Source organism: Podarcis pityusensis (assembly GCF_964106645.2).
Source record: "Podarcis pityusensis genome assembly, chromosome: 8".
Classification (NCBI taxonomy): domain Eukaryota; kingdom Metazoa; phylum Chordata; class Lepidosauria; order Squamata; family Lacertidae; genus Podarcis; species Podarcis pityusensis.
The window spans coordinates 10,783,901-10,802,775 of record NC_138033.1 but is presented as its reverse complement, the minus strand read 5'-3'; the positions used below and the strand labels follow the sequence as shown (position 1 = coordinate 10,802,775).

At 48.1% G+C, this 18,875-nt stretch overlaps 1 protein-coding gene across 12 annotated transcripts in view; it reads right to left on the bottom strand.

The window, feature by feature from the left end:
• ARHGEF1 (Rho guanine nucleotide exchange factor 1) overlaps positions 1–18,875 on the bottom strand; it is a 71,686-nt gene that overhangs the window by 18,949 nt on the left and 33,862 nt on the right. For 7 of the 12 annotated variants that reach the window (XM_081018610.1, XM_081018617.1, XM_081018618.1 and 4 more), the window contains 13 exons: positions 18,449–18,478; positions 17,222–17,324; positions 15,893–15,986; positions 15,159–15,194; positions 12,099–12,248; positions 11,866–11,968; positions 10,509–10,520; positions 9,494–9,682; positions 6,078–6,262; positions 4,344–4,490; positions 3,204–3,286; positions 1,192–1,317; positions 42–156 (listed from right to left, as the gene is read on the bottom strand). In XM_081018610.1, the coding sequence (XP_080874736.1) occupies positions 42–156; positions 1,192–1,317; positions 3,204–3,286; positions 4,344–4,490; positions 6,078–6,262; positions 9,494–9,682; positions 10,509–10,520; positions 11,866–11,968; positions 12,099–12,248; positions 15,159–15,194; positions 15,893–15,986; positions 17,222–17,324; positions 18,449–18,478 (1,373 nt within the window). The remainder of the gene's footprint in view (positions 1–41; positions 157–1,191; positions 1,318–3,203; positions 3,287–4,343; positions 4,491–6,077; positions 6,263–9,493; positions 9,683–10,508; positions 10,521–11,865; positions 11,969–12,098; positions 12,249–15,158; positions 15,195–15,892; positions 15,987–17,221; positions 17,325–18,448; positions 18,479–18,875) is intronic. The other 5 variants (XM_081018611.1, XM_081018612.1, XM_081018619.1 and 2 more) reach the window with 4 other exon arrangements.

Genomic DNA, 18,875 nt, shown 5'->3' with positions numbered 1-18,875 from the left:
TCAAGCCACAGCGACCTCCATCCTCCCCCACCTCTGCTCACCTGTGCATTTAGCAATGTTGTGAAGGAGCAGCGGATATTTGGTAAGCCTCTGCATCTCGATGGGGATGATGTCCTTCAGTTGCAACCGCCGGCAACGAGGCTGACTTTCTGCTTCCTGCCGGGATGAGAGGGAAAGAAGAAGAAGAAGAGTTTGGATTTGATATCCCGCTTTATCACTACCTGAAGGAGTCTCAAAGCGGCTAACATTCTCCTTTCCCTTCCCCCCCCACAACAAACACTCTGTGAGGTGAGTGGGGCTGAGAGACTTCAAAGAAGTGTGACTGGCCCAAGGTCACCCAGCAACTGCATGTGGAGGAGCAGGGAAGCGAACCCGGTTCCCCAGATTACGAGTCTACCGCTCTTAACCACTACACCACACTGGCTCTCACAGTGTGGTTGCTCACAGAGTCTGGGTAACTGGAGGAGGTACAGTGGGAAAAGCCTCCCCGGGGTCAATTTTTGGATCGGTATCCAAGCTCAGTGTTTGCAAAAACAACAACTTTCCCCCCTTCTTAATGGCATATACTTTTGATTAATGAAAGAATATCACCTGACTCTAACAGGGAAATATTTCACTGGGAGAAAGGGAGTAGGAACCTAGGGCTGTCTTCAACCAAGTCCTACTTAGAGTAGACCCACTGGACCTAGCATTGAATACCACCCTTAACCAGGCCTGCTAGGTTTTTTTTATTAAAAAAAACCTCATCCACAAAAAGCCAAATAAAGTTACCCAAAATAATTTTTAACTGGGCACATGCTTTACGAAAATTTATTCTGTGTATGCTTAAGTCTCATGGAGCTACGGAATTCACACTAAAAAGAGAATTGCCTCAGAATTACCTCACAGCCTTTAAGAACTGGAAACTTAATTCATCATTTTTGTACAACATAAAAGGTTTCTTGGGATGCTGAATTGTACAGCCTATACCAAATTTTTTCACCGGAAAGGTACATGGCCCTATCGTAGAAGGAGAGGCGATTTCATATAATCACAGAATTGCAGAGTCGGAAGGGACCATGAGAGTCATCTAGTCTAACCTGCTGCAATGGAGGCATCTTTTGCCCCACGTGGTGCTCGAACCCACGACCCTGACATTAAGAGTCTCGTGCTCTATTGACTGAGCTATCCCCAGTCTCCAGCAAAGATTACCTGGATGAACTGGTTGAAACGCGGCTCCTTCTTCTGCTTGGCTTTCAGCTGCTCCAGAGCAAACGACTGGCGGCTGCAGAAACGGGCCGAGATCTTCTGGAACCAGGCTCCTTCAGGACCATCAAACTGGGGATGGGGGTGGGGGGGAAAGAAGGTTGGCGAGTTGATCACGTAGAGGGATCTTGCAAACCTTCGGTCCCTTTCTGATAGCCAAGATAACCTCTGCCTTGCCCCCCACCGTTGCCTCTTCATATCATTTTTGGCTACTCAAGAATCACTGTGATGTACCTGGGCTGATTCACCTGTGTGGCCATTAAATGATGAGCCACACAAAAGTTGCTATCCTGCCCCCCCCCACACCTCTGGGGATCTCAGGGGGAAAAGCTCTTTCTGACAGGCCCCATTCCCAGCCTTTGCCTTCACTGTACAGTTTAAACCATGAGTCGAGAAGCTTTGTCCCTCCAGATGTAGCTGAACTACAACTCCCATCAGCCCTAGCAATCATGGCCAATAGCCAGGGGTGTTTGGAGCTGTAGTTCCCCAACCTCTGGGCGGACAAAGGTTCCCCCCATCTATTAGAAACCATTCCTTCCTGCCCCCAGTATTTTCCCCCAGAAGAGAGAAACCGAGATACGTACAGTAACAGAGACATAATAAGATATATTTCACACATGGGCAAGAGGGCAAAGATTCCACAGGGATCATTTAGGAGCTGTTTGAGATGTTCTTTAGTTCTAATTTTATTTTTTTAAAGACCTTACGGCCCCACCCCCTGCAATATTTTTATGCTCCACCCGCCGGCTCACGGGCTACGCTTTGAGTATCACAGAGTGGGATGGAGACAGCTCAAGCCTTATCTACTGATTCATTTTTTTCAAAATGCGTATTTTTATTGCAAACGTAACAGATTTTTTTTTAAAAAAGTAACAGAGTGAGCTCACGTTAACAATAAGAACAACCCATCAATCCTAATTAAAACAGATGTATTAATAGAAGCAGTAGCAAAATGACAGCAAAATGAAATGGTAGATCATAAGATATATGTCTGGCCACAGAGCATAACCTGTGCCTTGATTAAGGTCAAATAGGGCATTCATGGATTGATTGATTGATTGATTGATTGATTGATGGGTTGCATATGCCTCCCACCTTTCCTCCAAGAAGCCCAAGGAGCCATATATACCGTATTTTTCGCCCCATAGGGCGCACCTAGGTTTTTTTGGGGGGGGGGGAAATAAAGAAAAAAAATTTATTTCCCCCCCAGTTGCGGAGAGTTGCCCGAAGCCCGGGGCGCGCTCCACTGCGCTCCCCAGGTTTTGGGCTGCAGACTGCTGTCCGCAAGCCTTGGGAGCCCGGAGGGAACTCCTGCGGGCTCCCAAGGCTTGCGGATAGCTTCCTGAAGCCTGGAGAGCGAGAGGGGTTGGTGCGCACCGACCCCTCTCGCTCTCCAGGCTTCAGTGAAAGCCTGCATTCGCCCCATAGGACGCACACACATTTCCCCTTCATTTTTGGAGGGGGAAAAAGTGCATCCTATAGGGCGAAAAATACAGTAATTCTCCTCCTCCTCCCCATTTTATCCTTACAACAACCCTTTGAAGGAGATTAGGCTGAGGGTGACTGATTGGGCCCAAGATCACCCAGGGAGCTCCCTGACAGATTGGGGATTTGTACCCCAATCTCCCTGGTCTTGACTACTCTAACAACCACACCATCTTGCTGAACCGGAGGAGAGCTTTGAGCTTACATAGCTCGTACCCAATACGCTACATCAGCTCCTTAGGCGGCAAGCATCCCATTTCATCAGAACGAAGCTCTGATCTGACCTCATGCTCTTCATTATTCCCTCAGCCGACATGCTTCAGTCTGTTCCACTCCTCATCCCTGGACCACGGCCCTGCCTGAGCTTTTGATCCCTGCTCCAAAGCCTTTTAATTTCTCAGGACGAACACCCCCCCCCCCCCGGCAACGCTGCCCTCCGTCCCTCAAAATACTGGTCCAAGCTGGCCCCTTACCCGAGCCAGCAGAGTGTTCCCAATTTCAGAAACAAGGGAATTGTTTTCCTCCCTCAGCTTCTTCAAGCTCTCCAGAAACACCTCTGAGAAGAGAAAAAGACACACACAGAGAGACACTGGTTATGAAAAAAAAACAGCGCAATGACCTCCTCTCCTCAAGGAAATTCTCATTTACTGAGTGTGCACCAGTTCATACGCTGAAGGAACCAGCACATGCTGGACGTCCCTGCAGGCTCAAAGACCCTTCTCCACTCGCCCAGGCCTTGTTCCTTGTTCCACGGTATGTGGGTGCTCACGACTGAAACCCATAGCCAAGGAACTACATGCACTACTTTAAAAGAGAATGTAATGAAAATGGTCTATCGCTGGTATCTAACACCTGTCAAACTAGCAAAAATGTATAGGACGAGTAGTAAAATCTGTTGGAAATGTAAAGAAAAGGATGGTGATTTTTACCACATGTGGTGGACATGTGATAAAATGAAAGAGTTTTGGGAATTGATCTATAATGAATTTAAAAAGATGCTTAAATATACATCCCCCAAAAAGCCTGAAGACTATTGCTAGGTTTGATAGGAGAGGATATTAAGAAGATGGACAAAAGATTATATATGTATGCTACGACAGCTGCCAGAGTTTTCATAGCCCAAAAATGGAAAACACATGAGATACCAACTGTGAGGGAGTACACGGAATTAGCAAAACTGACCAATAGGAATCGTAGTCCGGAGGAAACAAAGTACCAAAAAGAATGGAGTAAATTTATGGTCTATATAAGTGAGAACTGTAGAAATTTGAAGACGTTAGCAGGACTGACGTCATGGTTTCGTTATTATTAAGGAACTGTGGATTAGGGATTGGAATAAGAAAACCTGTGGAAGGTAAGGAGGGAAGTCAACTGCTCTACGGAGCGTAAAGCAAGACAGATGTAAAAAGATTTGAAATATTTGTGTATTTTGTTGGTGGTGGTGTATTTGAAATGAAAACTTAATAAAAAGCATTTTAAAAAGAAAGAAAGAAACACATAGCCAAGGAACTGAAGCTATTGCAGGTAAATAAACCTGGCCTGTGGGTGGGTGGGTTTCTGGCCTCGGCTGTGCCTCTTCACTCCCCACCCCACTTCCTCTCCCATGTGCTCACTGTGTTCATCGATCAAGTCCTCCAAGCTGGGGAAGATGTTGGCCAGTTCCTTGTAAATGAAGTGCTCCTCAGCCAGCAGAGGTTGATAGAAGACCTCCAGCAGCACCCGTAACATGCGCAGGTGGGCGTGTTCGGTGATGAACAGCTCTGCGGGAGAAAAGGCAGAGGGAATGTCAGGACAGGTGTCCTCTCCCTGCAGCGCAGGTGTGTGGGGAAGCCTTTCCAACCTTGGGCGGAATAACGAATATAAAGCAGTTTTCACTCTCACACAAACCTCTTTCTAGCCTTTGCCCAAGCAAGCCAGCCTTTTTATTTCATTTTAATTAACACACCGCCCTTCATCCAAGGATCACAGTATTCGAGGGCAAATTCCAGCAAGGCAAAAGCACTCGAGGAGGGGCAAGTGACTCAGGAGGGGGCGTGGCCTAGGGAGATTCCCAGGGGCCAGACAGAGATGCCTTGAGGGCCATATTTGACCCCCCAAGCCTGAGGTTCCCCATCCATGCTGTAGGGTCTATTCTGCTTGGACACTGAGGTCTAGCGCCGAGGGCCTTCTGGCGGTTCCCTCGCTGCGAGAAGCCAAGTTACAGGGAACCAGGCAGAGGGCCTTCTCGGTAGTGGCGCCCGCCCTGTGGAACGCCCTCCCACCAGATGTCAAAGAGAAGAACAACTACCAGACTTTTAGAAGACATCTGAAGGCAGCCCTCTTTAGGGAAGCTTTTAATGTTTAACAGACTACTGTATTTAATACTTTGTTGGAAGCCGCCCAGAGTGGCTGGGGAATAAATAAATAAATTATTATTATTATTACTATTATTATTATTATTACAATTTAGATATTAATGCGCATGAGAGATAAACGGGAGGCATGTCAAAGAAAAGCAAACAGGGGTTGCAAGTACCACACTGGTGTCGATGGGGTGCGTGTGTCACACTTGTAATTTCTTTTGAAAGGAATAAAGCAAGTTTCTAGTCCTGCTGAAACAGGGACAAGTCAGTTATTCAAAATATCTGCATCCCGCCCTCCACCCACAAGGAACGGCACAGCTTAAACTAAAACAACAAATCCGTTAAGGCAAAGCCTAGTGCAGATAAAATTTACAGTTAACACCCATCACAAAACTGCAGAGCAACGTCTATAAAGACCCCGGGGCTGAACGCTAACAACTGAGTGAGTAAGCAACTGTTTTTAAAGTTATGTGGCATAACTGAAATTGGACTGGAATTGCATATTAAGTGGCAACCTTTCTTCATAGGGAGAATTCCCCATCGCAGCTAAACAAAAGCGTACTGTATTTTTCGCTCTATAAGACGCACTAGACCATAAGACACCCAGTTTTTGGAGGAAAACAAGAAGAAAAAAAATTCTGAATCCCAGAAGCCAGAACAGCAAGAGGGGTCGCTGCGCAGTGAAAACAGCAATCCCTCTTGCTGTTCTGGCTTCTGGGATAGCTGCACAGCCTGCATTTGCTCCATAAGACGCACACACGTTTCCCCTTACTTTTTAGGAGGGAAAAAGTGCGTCTTATAGAGTAAAAATACGGTATATCACTCTTAGACTCATAGAATTGTGGCGCTGCAAGACACCCCAAGGGTGATCTAGTCCAACCCCCAATGTTTTGCTTTGGGCTCAGTTCCACCCTGCTCCCATCTTCCCTTGGCTTGTCTGTTTTCCCAGCCCCAACTGATGCTGTTCTGAAGTGGGGAACCTGGGGGTGAGAGCGAGCTACGTACCATTGATGACCTCTTGCCGCTTCACTTCGCTTTTCTTCAGCCTGAGGAGGGTGTCTTTGGGGACGAGCTCCCGCCAGTTGGGCGGGTCCAGCTCCAGTTCCGAAACACGCGGCTCAGTCTCCTCAGACTGGGGATGCAGAAAGGACGGCGGGGGCTCCCCTCCCCCAGCCCCTCCCGGCTCCAGACTGCAGAGAGAGGAAGACACAGAAAGTGAGGGCAGGCCGACGCAAAAACAGAGAAACAAGTTAAGCATTGTCCCGGGCCCATCCCAAAGCACTCCGGCAACTTGTAGCTCAACATTGCTGCTGGAAAAGCGGAATACAAAATTAAATCAAACCACCAGCCCAAGGAATTGCTATTAATATTTTCCATAAAGGTAAAAGGTAAAGGTACCCCTGCCCGTACGGGCCAGTCGACTCTAGGGTTGCGTGCTCATCTCGCTCTAGAGGCCGGGGGCCGGCGCCATCCGAAGACACTCCCGGGTCACGTGGCCAGAGTGACGGAGCTGCAGCTGGCGAGCCAGCACCAGCGCAGCACACGGAAACGCCATTTACCTTCCCGCTATAAAGCGGTCCCTATTTATCTACTTGCACTTAAGAGTGCTTTCAAACTGCTAGGTGGGCAGGAGCTGGGACCGAACGACGGGAGCTCACCCCGCCGCGGGGATTCGAACCGCCGACCATACGATTGGCAAGTCCTAGGCACTGAGGTTTTCCCACAGTGCCACCCGCGTCCCTATTTTCCATAGACACCATCAATTCACCACATGCTTTTTTATTCTTTTGGCATTTTACCACTGGGCAAACTAGCAAGAGAATTTGCTACAAAACGTGGAATCATAGAACTGTAGAGCTGGAAGGGACCAAATGTTTTGTTTGTTGTGTTGCCAAAATTTGTTTGTTTCTTTTTTTAAAGTTAGAAGTAGTCTCCACCAGTGGCTGTTAGTTATGATGGTTAAATCAAATCTCTCCAGACAGAACTGTATTTACCTCTCGTAAGCACGAGTTGGGAAGCGGTAGTTTCCGGTTAAATTACAGCTGTAAAAACCAGTTATAGTTTACTATTTCCCATGGGAAAGCTTGAAAAAGAAAGTGTGGATTATTCGGGAGAATAGAACTATTTTGGTCCTCCTGGGCAGAAGACATAGCTGGCTAGAGTGGCAGTTTCAAAGTCTACATCCTCCCTCGCTCAGAGGTTCTTAAAGTGTGGTCCGTGGATGATGGGTGGTCCACAAGCTCTGCGCAGATGGCCCACAGAAATATTGTGGAAAAGTTGAGAATCTCTCCATTTGTCTCTGTGCTTGAGTAATTCTTTCCCCAACAATGGAAACAGAGGCCATTTTGATCTACTACTGAACAGACCAACAAAGTGGCCTATGATTTTCATAATATGGCACAGCACTGGCATAGCCAATTAATTAATTAAAAAAAAAACCAGTTAAAGAGGGCTTTCCTAGCAGCTTAGCCTAGGGACCACAATTTCCATAATAAAGAACTGGTTTCAAGTGTGAAGCTGGTATTGATGAAGAAGTGTTATAAAAATATGAGTTCTGTGTGTGCTTGGATTTGTCGAAAAAACAAGTTTATTAAGTGGTCCCAGAAAGTTTCAAGTGGTAAAAAGAAAAAGAAAAAGAAAAAAAATTGAGACCCTCTGCCCTGGTTCAACAGCAGGGGACATAGGATAAAGGTACTTCTTGCCCTCTTGGCACTGTGGCAAAAGGAGAGAGACAAACCCCTGTGGTTTACTTTTCTCTGAAGCAGTTCATGTGTGGAGCTGGAGTACTTTATCCCTGCGGTTACTGCTTGAAAATTCCCAGGGGGCGCCAGGCATGTTTTGCTAGTGGGGCAGGTCCAATTGCGACCACGTGGAGATTTCTGGGCGCCAGGTTCGCAACTGATGCCTCCATCATGTCAGCTGACTCGTGTGCTGCAAAAGACACGGGTCTTGCGCTGCTGCGTGAATCATGGGCTGGGCATCTTAGTCCTCCATCATCACATGAAGGAAATTAAGGTCCAGGCTGAGTACAGCTATATCTGAATGTGCTGCAGCCTTGCCGCAAACGGAACTCACAGACCACAGTTTAAAAACCTCTGCCTTAGTCCACAGTTAACGCCATTTCCATTTCCACTGTGTGCAATTCTCCTTCTTGCATACTGGGACCAGCAAACTGCTGTAATTGTAAGCTACAGTCAAGCGACGTAACTGAGATTAAACAGAATCATAAAAGCCCAACCCTCTGGCGAATAGACACATAATAATAATAATAATAATAATAATAATAATAAATTTTATTTATATCCCGCCCTCCCCAGCCAAAGCCGGGCTCAGGGCGGCTAACAACAATAAAACAGTATAAAAGTATAGCATAAACAACACTCTAAAATCATTCATTATAAAATTAATTAATTCAGGCCACTGGCAACTATTGGGCCAGAGCTCCGCGAAGATTGCCGAGGGAGGGAGTCAGGCTGTGCCCTGGCCAAAGGCCTGGTGGAAGAGCTCTGTCTTGCAGGCCCTGCGGAAAGATGTCAAATCCTGCAGGGCCCTGGTCTCTTGTGACAAGAGCGTTCCACCAAATCGGAGCCACAGCCGAAAAAGCCCTGGCTCTAGTTGAGGCCAGCCTAACTTCTCTGTGGCCTGGGACCTTCAAGATGTTTTTATTTGAAGACCGTAAGTTTCTCTGTGGGGCATACCAGGAGAGGCGGTCCCGTAGGTACGAGGGTCCTAGGCCGTATAGGGCTTTAAAGGTTAAAACCAGCACCTTAAACCTGATCCTGTACTCCACCGGGAGCCAGTGCAGCTGGTGTAGCACCGGGTGAATGTGATCTCGCAGCGAAGACCCCGTAAGGAGTCTCGCTGCAGCATTCTGCACCCGCTGGAGTTTCTGGGTCAGTCTCAAGGGCAGTCTCAAGGGCAGCCACCAATGTGGCGAAGGTTAATTAGGTTTAGGGTGCCATTCGGCACCTAGGTGATATACCTGAGTTTCCAACACTGGTTAGCGGGGGAGAAAGAAGAGTTTGGATTTGATATCCCGCTTTATCACTACCTGAAGGAGTCTCAAAGCGGCTAACATTCTCCTTTCCCTTCCTCTCCGACAACAAACACTCTGTGAGGTGTGTGGGGCTGAGAGACTTCAGAGAAGTGTGACCAGCCCAAGGTCACCCAGCAGCTGCATGTGGAGGAGCGGAGAAGCGAACCCGGTTCTCCAGATTACGAGTCTATCGCTCGTAACCACTACACCACACTGGCTCTCTGGTAGAAAACTACCATCACCCCAGCATTTAGTGCAGGCGGTAAACAAGACCAACCCGGGAAACGGGGTTTGCAAAAGCTTGAAACCTGGCTCCTGGTGTGGGCGCCCCATGTCCGTCCCCTCCTGGGGGGGCTCTCCAGAGGGGGAGCATCTCTTCACCTACTTGCGACTCCCCTGCTTCTGCCGAGCCTGTTCTAGGGACTGCTTCTCCTCCATCTCATTGGCACGGGCAGCGGCCTCGACGTCCACGTCGCTCCGCGATCGTGGCTGCTTGCCCTTGGCTGAGCCGCGCAGAGACCGCTTCCGCTCGTATACCCTCAGGCTCTCGGAGCGGCCCAGCTTTGCTGACAGCCTGGCGAGGGGGTGGGCAAGGCAGAGCCGGGGGACACAGACACACACCAAAAAAGACGCAGACGGGGGAGAGCCGTTGGGTTGGACGAGCCGAATTTGGAGAGGAAGGGGGGCGGTGGGATGAGCCACGGGACACGGGAGGGCCACGGACCAATCACGAGAGACGGCGGGGCGGGGCGTAGCGCGCCATACACCAGTGGGAAAGGAGACGACGGAGGGTCACAACCAATAAGTGAATGAGCCAAGCAAGCACCCAATTGGGTGGGGTAGCGGAGGAAAACAGACAGCAGCACATGCGGCAGTGGAAAGACAAGGGAAGAGAAAGGGGGAAAAGTGAGAATCCCAGAACCAGTAAGAGATCCATGCACCAGAACAGGGGAGAGTGGGGAAACGCTCCGGGCACAGGCAGAATACCCCGTGCTGCCATGCAAAGGTTTGAGAGAACCTCAGAGAACAGGTGCAGCCCCCCAAAGAGGGTGCAACTTCAAAAGGAACCCTGTTTCTTGTGAGGGCCAACACCCCACACCACTAGCGTTACTGGGGCCAGGGATGAGGACTCAGAACCTGCTGCAATGACCCCCAAGTTCACCGCTGTGCGCCCACAAGGGAGGGGTCACTGAGCCAATTAGCCCCCCTCCCAGCCACCCCTAAGCAAACATCGTACGGCGCCCCGCTTCGCAAGCAACGGACTTGGTGAGAGGGGCGCCACCGTTCTAACCAGGCAGCTTTGGATAACAAGGTCATACTTAACTCGGCTCGCGTGTCTTTCCCTGAGGAAGGAATTCATGCAAAGGGTGAGGGAGTGTGTGTGAGAGGAAGCCACCAACCTTTTTCGCCTTCTAGAAGGGAAGAACAGAATATAGAAGGGTGATTTGGTTAACACTGAAAGGAGAGACACAGAGAGAGAAAAGAGAGACAGGGAGAAATAGAGGGAAGGAACGCTATCCTCATTTTATTTTATTTTTTAAATGGAAGCTATGAGAGAAGAGGGTCTTTAAAAAAAATAAAACCCTCTTTACATACAAACACCAGAAAACCTGGATGAGAGCAAATTAAGGAATACTGTTCCCTGAGAAGGGAAGCGCCAAGTAACCAAGTGACAACAGGACTCTGGAGACATCATGGGATTTTCCCCTCCGTGCTTATGCAAGACCCCCGTAACATTTAACTCCAGATTAAACGGACTAGAGCAGGGAATCGGGAAAGTCATGGCTTCTCAGATGTCGCTGGATCCCAACTCCCATCAGCCCGAGCCAGCAGGACGGCTCCGGCTGGGGTATAAATAGTAGTAGTAGTAATAATAATAATAATAATAATAATAATAATAATAATAATAATAACAATTATTATTATTATTAGAGCTGCAGTCCAAGTCATCTGGAAGGGCAGAGCTTTCCCCAGCCTTAGACTAGCACACCCACCAACTGTCTGCGTACTCAGAACATCACCAAACCACACACAAATACCATATTTTTCGCCCTATAGGACGCACTTTTTCCCCTTCAAAAATGAAGTGTGTGTGCATGTCCTATGGAGTGAAGAAGCCATAGCCCCGCGACCCTCTCCTGGCTGGAGAGGTGACGTGCAGCTATGGCAGGAGCCTCTTTAGCTGTGCGCCACCTCTCCAGCCAGGAGAGCGCACGCGGGGCTAAAGAAGCCATAGCCCCGCGACCCTCTCCCAGCTGGAGAGGTGACGCGCAGGCTCTCTGCTGCGTGCCTTTCCGCTGCTCCCCGACCTGCTCTTTGGGGCTGGCGGTGGGCTTCCCCCCGCCAGCCCCAAAGAGCAGGTCGAAAGGAACCTGAAGCCTGGAGAGTGAGAGGGGTCGGTGCGCACCGACCCTTCTCGCTCTCCAGGCTTCCAAGGTAGCCGCCTGAAGGCGACTGAACGCACCTTAAACGGCACCTTGTTATAGAGGGGGAAAACAAGAGGGGGGAAATTCTCCCCCTCTCTGCGCAGCGCCTCCTGCCGCTTCGCTGAAGGGGCGCTGGGCAGAGAGGGGGAGAATTATTTTTTCTTGTTCTCCCCCCTCTAAAACAAGGTGCGTCCTATTGTCCGATGCGTCCTATAGAGCGAAAAATACGGTAAGCATTCAAAAGAGGGGAGAGGGTGTGGGATTGCTTATCTCTCTCCCCTCCTTCCCCCAAATCTTCCCCTGAGGTTCCCAAAACGGTGCCCCCTCTCACCTTTCGTTTTCTGTGCCATCTTCAGCTGGGGGCTGCTCCCCAGCCAGGGGCTGCTCCGTAACCGGGGAGTCTGAGGCATCAGTTGAAACCTGACTGTCAGCACCTAGAGATGGCAAAGGGAGGACAGAAGTCATCAGGGGGTGGGAATGGCCCAAACACCTTCGCCTGCCCCCTTTTTAGAGTTCTCCCCCCCCCAGCTTCTCCACCCTCAGCCTCACCCAGTGATCTCTCACCCTGCTCTCTGTCATTGCCCTCCCCAGGAGGGGGGTGAACAGTGACGGACACTCCCGCAGGATCCGACCCTGAAAAGTTTGCCTTGCTCCGCAGTGGGCCTCCCTCCAATTGCTTTCCTTTCCTGTCCGAGGCCGGCGCCTTATCAGCTGCTGTAAAGGAGACAAAAAAACAAAAACACAGGGGGGGAGGAATAAGCTTTAGAAGACACAGAGTCCTTGCATATAGCACTCCCTAATCACTTTAAATGCACCGTTCTCCTCCCTGTACTTCCCCCGCTTCTGAAGGCTTGTGCACATACCAAACCTCTCCCTATTTCAGATGCTGGATGGAGAAGAGAGAGTGCCATTTAAGCTCTGGGTAGTTTCCCATAAGGCACCAGGGCCATAGCTCAGTGGGAGGGCATCTGACTTGCATGCAGAAGGTCCCCGGTTCAATCCCTGGAGAGCCACTGCCAGTGATAGGCTATTTGAGTGGGATGGTGCAGTAAATACCTTAAATCAGGGTTTCCCCAAACTTGGGTCTCCAGCTGTTTTGGGACTACAATCCCCATCATCCCTGACCACTGGTCCTGCTAGCCAGGGATGATGGGAGTTGTGGTCCAAAAACAGCTGGAGACCCAAATTTGGGAGACACTGGTGTAGAAGATACTGAGTTGGCCATGTCAGAGGCCTGACTCACAGCTGGGACCACAAGTGTCATCCAGTCCAACCCCCTGCAATGCAGGAATCGTTCACCCAATGTGGGGCTCGGACCCATAACTCTGAAGTTAAGAGTCTCATGCTCTACTGACTGAGCTATCCTACCACAAAAGTTACTGGGCAGAGAGTCTGATGTTTTGCAGGTGGCTTGCCATGATCAAGCAAACCAGGCCATTATCGGCCCACCCCCGATAACCCTCAAAAATAGCTGGCATTATTTGCCAGCCCTTCCTAAATGTATGAATTTGCTCGAATCTTAACCCTTCACTGAATGCAGAGGTTATGAGGGTCTGCCCCCATAGCTGTCAACATTTCCCTTTTTTAAAGGGAAACTCCCTTATTCCGAATAGGATTCCTCGCAAGAAAAGGGAAAAGTTGACAGCTATGGTCTGCCGATGTGAATTAATAAATAATAATAATAATTTATTTTTATTTATACCCTGCCCATCTGGCTGGATTTCCCCAGCCATTCTGGGTGGCTCCCAACAGAATATTAAAAACATGATAAAACATCAAACATTAAAAACTTCCCTAAACAGGGCTGCCTTCAGATGTCTTATAAAAGTCAGAGGCTTTTTAGGTTGTTTTTGTGGCTGTGTGGAACCCAGTTCAGCTACTGACTGATTGTGTGACTGCATAAATGGATAAAAGCCCCCTGTCCAAACAATGACTATCATCAGCGCAGGTAAGGAAAACAAATTAATTTTAATTTTTATCATCTGCAATACTGTTTTATTTATTATATAGTACAGTACACTGGTTATTATTTCCATTTTACGGAGCAATGGTCTCGTTAGATAGTGAAATTCATGTTAAATTACAGTTTTAGGGGTTGTATTTTAAAAGTCTGGAATGGATTAATCCGTTTTGCATTGCTTTCTATGGGAAAGCGCTTTGGTTTTGGAACGCTTTGGTTTTGGAACGGACTTCCGGAATGGATTAAGTTTAAGAACCAAGGTACTACCACTGGACAGTAATTACCAAACAAAACATGAGTGTGAAGATTGAGCATCACTGAGCCTGTGTCTTCAGAATGACAGAATAGGTTATCGTGGACTTAGTACAGTGGTACCTCCGGTTAAGAACTTAATTCATTCTGGAGGCCCGTTCTTAACCTGAAACTGTTCTTAACCTGAAGCACCACTTTAACTAATGGGGCCTCCCCCTGCTGCCGCCACACAACTTCTGTTCTCATCCTGAAGCAAAGTTATTAACCTGAGGTACTACAGTGGTACCTCAGGTTACAGACGCTTCAGGTTACATACGCTTCAGGTTACAGACTCCGCTAACCCAGAAATAGTACCTCAGGTTAAGAACTTTGCTTCAGGGTGAGAACAGAAATCGTGCAGCGGCAGCAGGAGGCCCCATTAGCTAAAGTGCTGCTTCAGGTTAAGAACAGTTTCAGGTTAAGAACGGACCTCCGGAACGAATTAAGTACTTAACCCGAGGTACCACTGTATTTCTGGGTTAGCGGAGTCTGTAACCTGAAGCGTCTGTAACCTGAAGCGTCTGTAACCCAAGGTACTACTGTATCATGATGGCTTGGGCTGGTGGAAGTTGGAATCCAGCCACTCCTCCTTCCCCATAATTTAAGTGTCCATGACAAGGAAGAAGAAGAGTTTGGATTTGATATCCCGCTTTATCACTACCCTAAGGAGTCTCAAAGCGGGTAATATTCTCCTTTCCCTTCCTCCCCCACAACAAACACTCTGTGAGGTGAGTGGGGCTGAGAGACTTCAGAGAAGTGTGACTGGCCCAAGGTCACCCAGCAGCTGCATATGGAGGAGCGGGGAAGCGAACCCGGTTCACCAGATTACGAGTCTACCGCTCTTAACCACTACACCACACTGGCTCTCTAGGAAAAGCTAATTGATTTTTTTTGGCGGGGGGGGTGCATGTAAAATGTGTAAGGGCACTATTTTGTAAGTGCATAAGCCTTCAGAGAAGAGGGAGGATCCCAGGAGTCCTCTCCCACTTAACTTGCCCAATTTTAAGCCAATACAGACACAGTTCCCACAGACAGACACATGGATGGAGACACAGCGAGCAGCCACAGCATGCCAAAGGAAGTTGTCCGATAACGTTGACGAGTATGATGGGCTTGTACCGGAATGTGTGTGATATATTAGTAATATAGTATGATCAGGAGGGTGGGGCAGCGGGGAGGGGGAACGTCGTTATGTGAAAGGGGACGTTGTTATGTTAAACCATGAATACAAAAAGTTAGTGCCTGAGGTTACAAGGGAGTGCATTAGTTTAATGCAGACCCCTCCGCAAAGAGAGGGACAAGGTGACACATGGGGCGTCATGCGTTATTGGGGTGGGGGAGAAGAGGAGGAGGAGGAGGAGGGGCGCTGGTACCTTCACCCTCTGGTTTGGGTTGTCTGTAATCAGAATCTACAAAAAATGCAGGAAAAAAGAAGAGGAGGAGAAATGGAGGAGGGAAGGCAAAACGGGGCAGAGGAAGAGAGAGGTATAAAACCAAACCCCACCCAGGGACAACAGCGCCTGCCTGCGTTAAATAATAATAATAATCCTCCATTATTATTATTATTATTATTATTATTATTAAAAAATACTTATGGGCAAACAGCATGCCAGACTAACCACTCAAGCTGGCCTGGCGCATGCAAACTGGACAGTAGGAGAGGAAACCCTCACTGTAAACTTATCTATAAGGGGTCAAGCCCTGATCTTCAGATTCTAAGATACAATTACTAGCTAGAGAACCTGCTCCAGAGAGGCCAGTCCTAGGCATTTCCAGAGAAGGGATGTCACTCAGTGGGAAACCATGCAAGAAACCAGGAGAGCTGCTGCCAGCTGGTGCAGGCTATACTGACCTAACTCAGAAGAGGGCAGCTTTTCTATGCAGCCTCAACCCTCCTTTATCCCTGTCATGTCTGTTGTTTCCAGGATGGGGGCAAGAGTGGACACACTCACTTTGGGGGCTTGCCTTCATTTCTTCTGGGAAGACCCTTGGCGCTTTTCCCTTCGCTTAAGGGTTTGTTTTTTTAATGACCGGGGAGGTTGTGGACTACTGAGCTGAGCAGCCTCCTGAACCAGGGCTCTGCTCCTGCTCACAAATGCATACTTACAGTGGGAGTCTCCCCGGTTCCAGCGGGCTGGGTCCAAAATGCTGAAGCTCTTCTTTGATCTGGGAGCTTCCTCGGGCTTCTTGGTCCCCGAAATCTGGGTGAGCAGGAAACCAGGAGGACGAGAGAGGAAGAATGAGTAAGAGCTGCGGCTCAATGGAAAATCATCTGTTTTGCATCTCCAAGTAGGACTGGGAACTTCCCATGTCTTAAATTCTGCAAGTCAGTGTAAGCAATTTGGAGCTAGATGGTCCCAATGGCCTCACTAATTGTTGTTGTTGTTGCTGTTGTTATTAATACACCACCCATCTGTCTGGGTTTTCCCAGCCACTCTGGGCGGCTCCCAACAAAATATTAAAATATGATCAAACATTAAAAACTTCCCTAAACAGGGCTGCCTTCAGATGTCTTCTAAAAGTCAGATACAGTGGTACCTCGGGTTACAGACCCTTCAGGTTACAAACTTCGCTAACCCAAATGGGTTAGGAACTTTGCTTCAGGATGAGAACAGAAATTGTGCGGTGGCAGCGGGAGGCCCCATTACCTCAGGTTAAGAACAGTTACAGGTTAAGAACGGACCTCCAGTACAAATTAAGTTCTTAACCCGAGGTACCACTGTAGTTGTTTATTTTCTTGACATCTGATGGGAGGGCATTCCACAGGGCGAGTGTCACTACCGAGAAGGCCCTCTGCCTGGTTCCCTGTAACCTCACTTCTTGCAGTGAGGGAACCGCCAGAAGGCCCTCAGCACTGGACCTCAGTGTCCGGGCTGAACGATGGGGGTGGAGACGCTCCTTCAGGTATACAGAACCGAGGCTGTTTAGGGCTTTTAAGGTCAGCACCAACACTTTGAATTGTGCTCAGAAGTGTACTGGGACCCAATATAGGTCTTTCAGGACCGGTGTTATGTGGTCTCGGCGGCTGCTCCCAGTCATCAGTCTAACTGCCGCATTCTGGATTAATTGTAGTTTCTGGGTCACCTTCAAAGGTAGGGATGAAGTAGCTTCCTAATCCCACCTCTGCCCAAATATGGACTCTCTGGGATGTGTTCTAGATTTATCCAATTCTCACAAAGGTGAAGCTCTTTTGTTGAAAGGCAAGAGCTAGGACTTTAGTAAACCAGTTTAAGTTCTCATCATTTGGGGGTGGCCGGGTAAGAGACAGGCACCAGGTCCCAGATTATTATTCTTTACTACGGTACATTTATTCATTGCTTTCCATGAAAAGAGGTCGCTTGCAAATCCACAAAATGCAAAACAACCTTGATAATCAACCTGAAGCAAATACACAGGGGGGAAATGGTGCCATTCTGGGTTTCAGGCTTCTCCATACCTTCTTGCGGAAGAAGTTGGCTTTCGACTTTTTGTTATCAGCAGCTTTCGTCTTAACCCCCAGGGACTTCATATATGTCACAACGGCAGCAAAAATGGCAGAACTAAGGGACCAGAGGGGAGAGAGAGGAAAACGAAAAGTTGTTGAGTGGTTGCAGACAGCAGAGGGAGACATACAATTTGGGGAAGGCAGAACTGAGCCGACTGATCTGCTTTCAGTTTTGGTATTATCTAGTCAATTCTCTGGCGACATCAACCGGAACATTTATATGATGCCCCCTGATGGCACAAGTCAAGGTCACCAGCAATTGAACTGTCATTCACTTCTGTGCCATGCTCTTCTCATGTTGTTATGGTATGCATATATAGGAGGAAAGCCTATTTTGGTACAACATTCCTATATATGCATGCTCCTGAAGCACTATTCCAAATTCTATACACACACATGCACACAGGGTATGATTCATTGGTACAGCTCCAAAAATGCCTGTGCCGGGGGCGGGAGGGGGGCAGAGGTCACTAAGCAGCTACAATGGGCCTTCATAAAAGACACTTGCCCACACCGCACATTAAAGCATGTTTACAGCTCATGGCTCTGTCCCGCCCCTCCAGCAAAGAATCCTGGGAACTGTAGTTTACACAGAGCTAATGATTCCCAGCACCCTTAGCAAAAGACTGTTCCCAAGATTCTAGGGGGAAAGCCTTGGGATTTAAATGTATGGCACGGATCTGGTCCAGGCAGGCAGCAGAAGGGACAGCAAGGGGCCCTGAGATCCAATGGAAATGCATAAACTCTTGCCTGTGAAAAGACCTCAGGTGAAAAGATCTCGGGCGTTTCCAGGTAACAAGCAAGCAGGGCTGAAAAGGACCTTTTGCTCCAGAGCTTGGAGAGTGGCTACCAGTTTTTGCAGACAGTGCTGGTTTTGGTGGGCAAGTGGCCTGACTCTGGGATAAGCCAGCTTCTTCTGCCTTCTCAGGCAGGCTACTGCCTTTCGTCACTGTCAAAAGCTCAAAGGTTCAAAGGACGGCCTACCTTCCCTCTACCCTCGCCTACACACAACCACACACAACTTCCTGAGCAGCGGCGGAGCTAAATTTCCTGCAGGTCGCATCCGGCAGTATGCGTGTCATGGAACTCTGCAGGGGCTGAACTGTGGAAATAAAACCATTGAACCCCCCCCTACACACAGCCAAAACAACTGTCTCCGCAGCCCTGCCTGTTATGTACCTTTTCTCCTCGTCGACAGAAATGGTGGGGCTGGAATTGACAATGAAAAAGAAGGAGAAAGAGAAAATATTATTGTTGTTATTATTATTATTATTATTATTATTATTATTATTAATTTCATTTCTATACTGTTTTATATTTTAAATAAAAATCAATAAAAAACAATAAAACAAAAATCAATAAAACAATCCAGAATCCAACATTTCTGAAGGAACTCAAATATAGAGCATACAGCCAAAGCAACATAATTAACAGGAAGCTAAAATATTCAAAATAAAACATTACAATGGAGGTCAACTACAGAATACATATTTAACACAAAGTTAACAAAAAACCACCCTTAAACATTTCAAAAAAACAAACAAACCATTGCTAAGTGAAGTCAAATATAAAATGCACATTTAAAAGAGCCTAACTAACAAGAGCA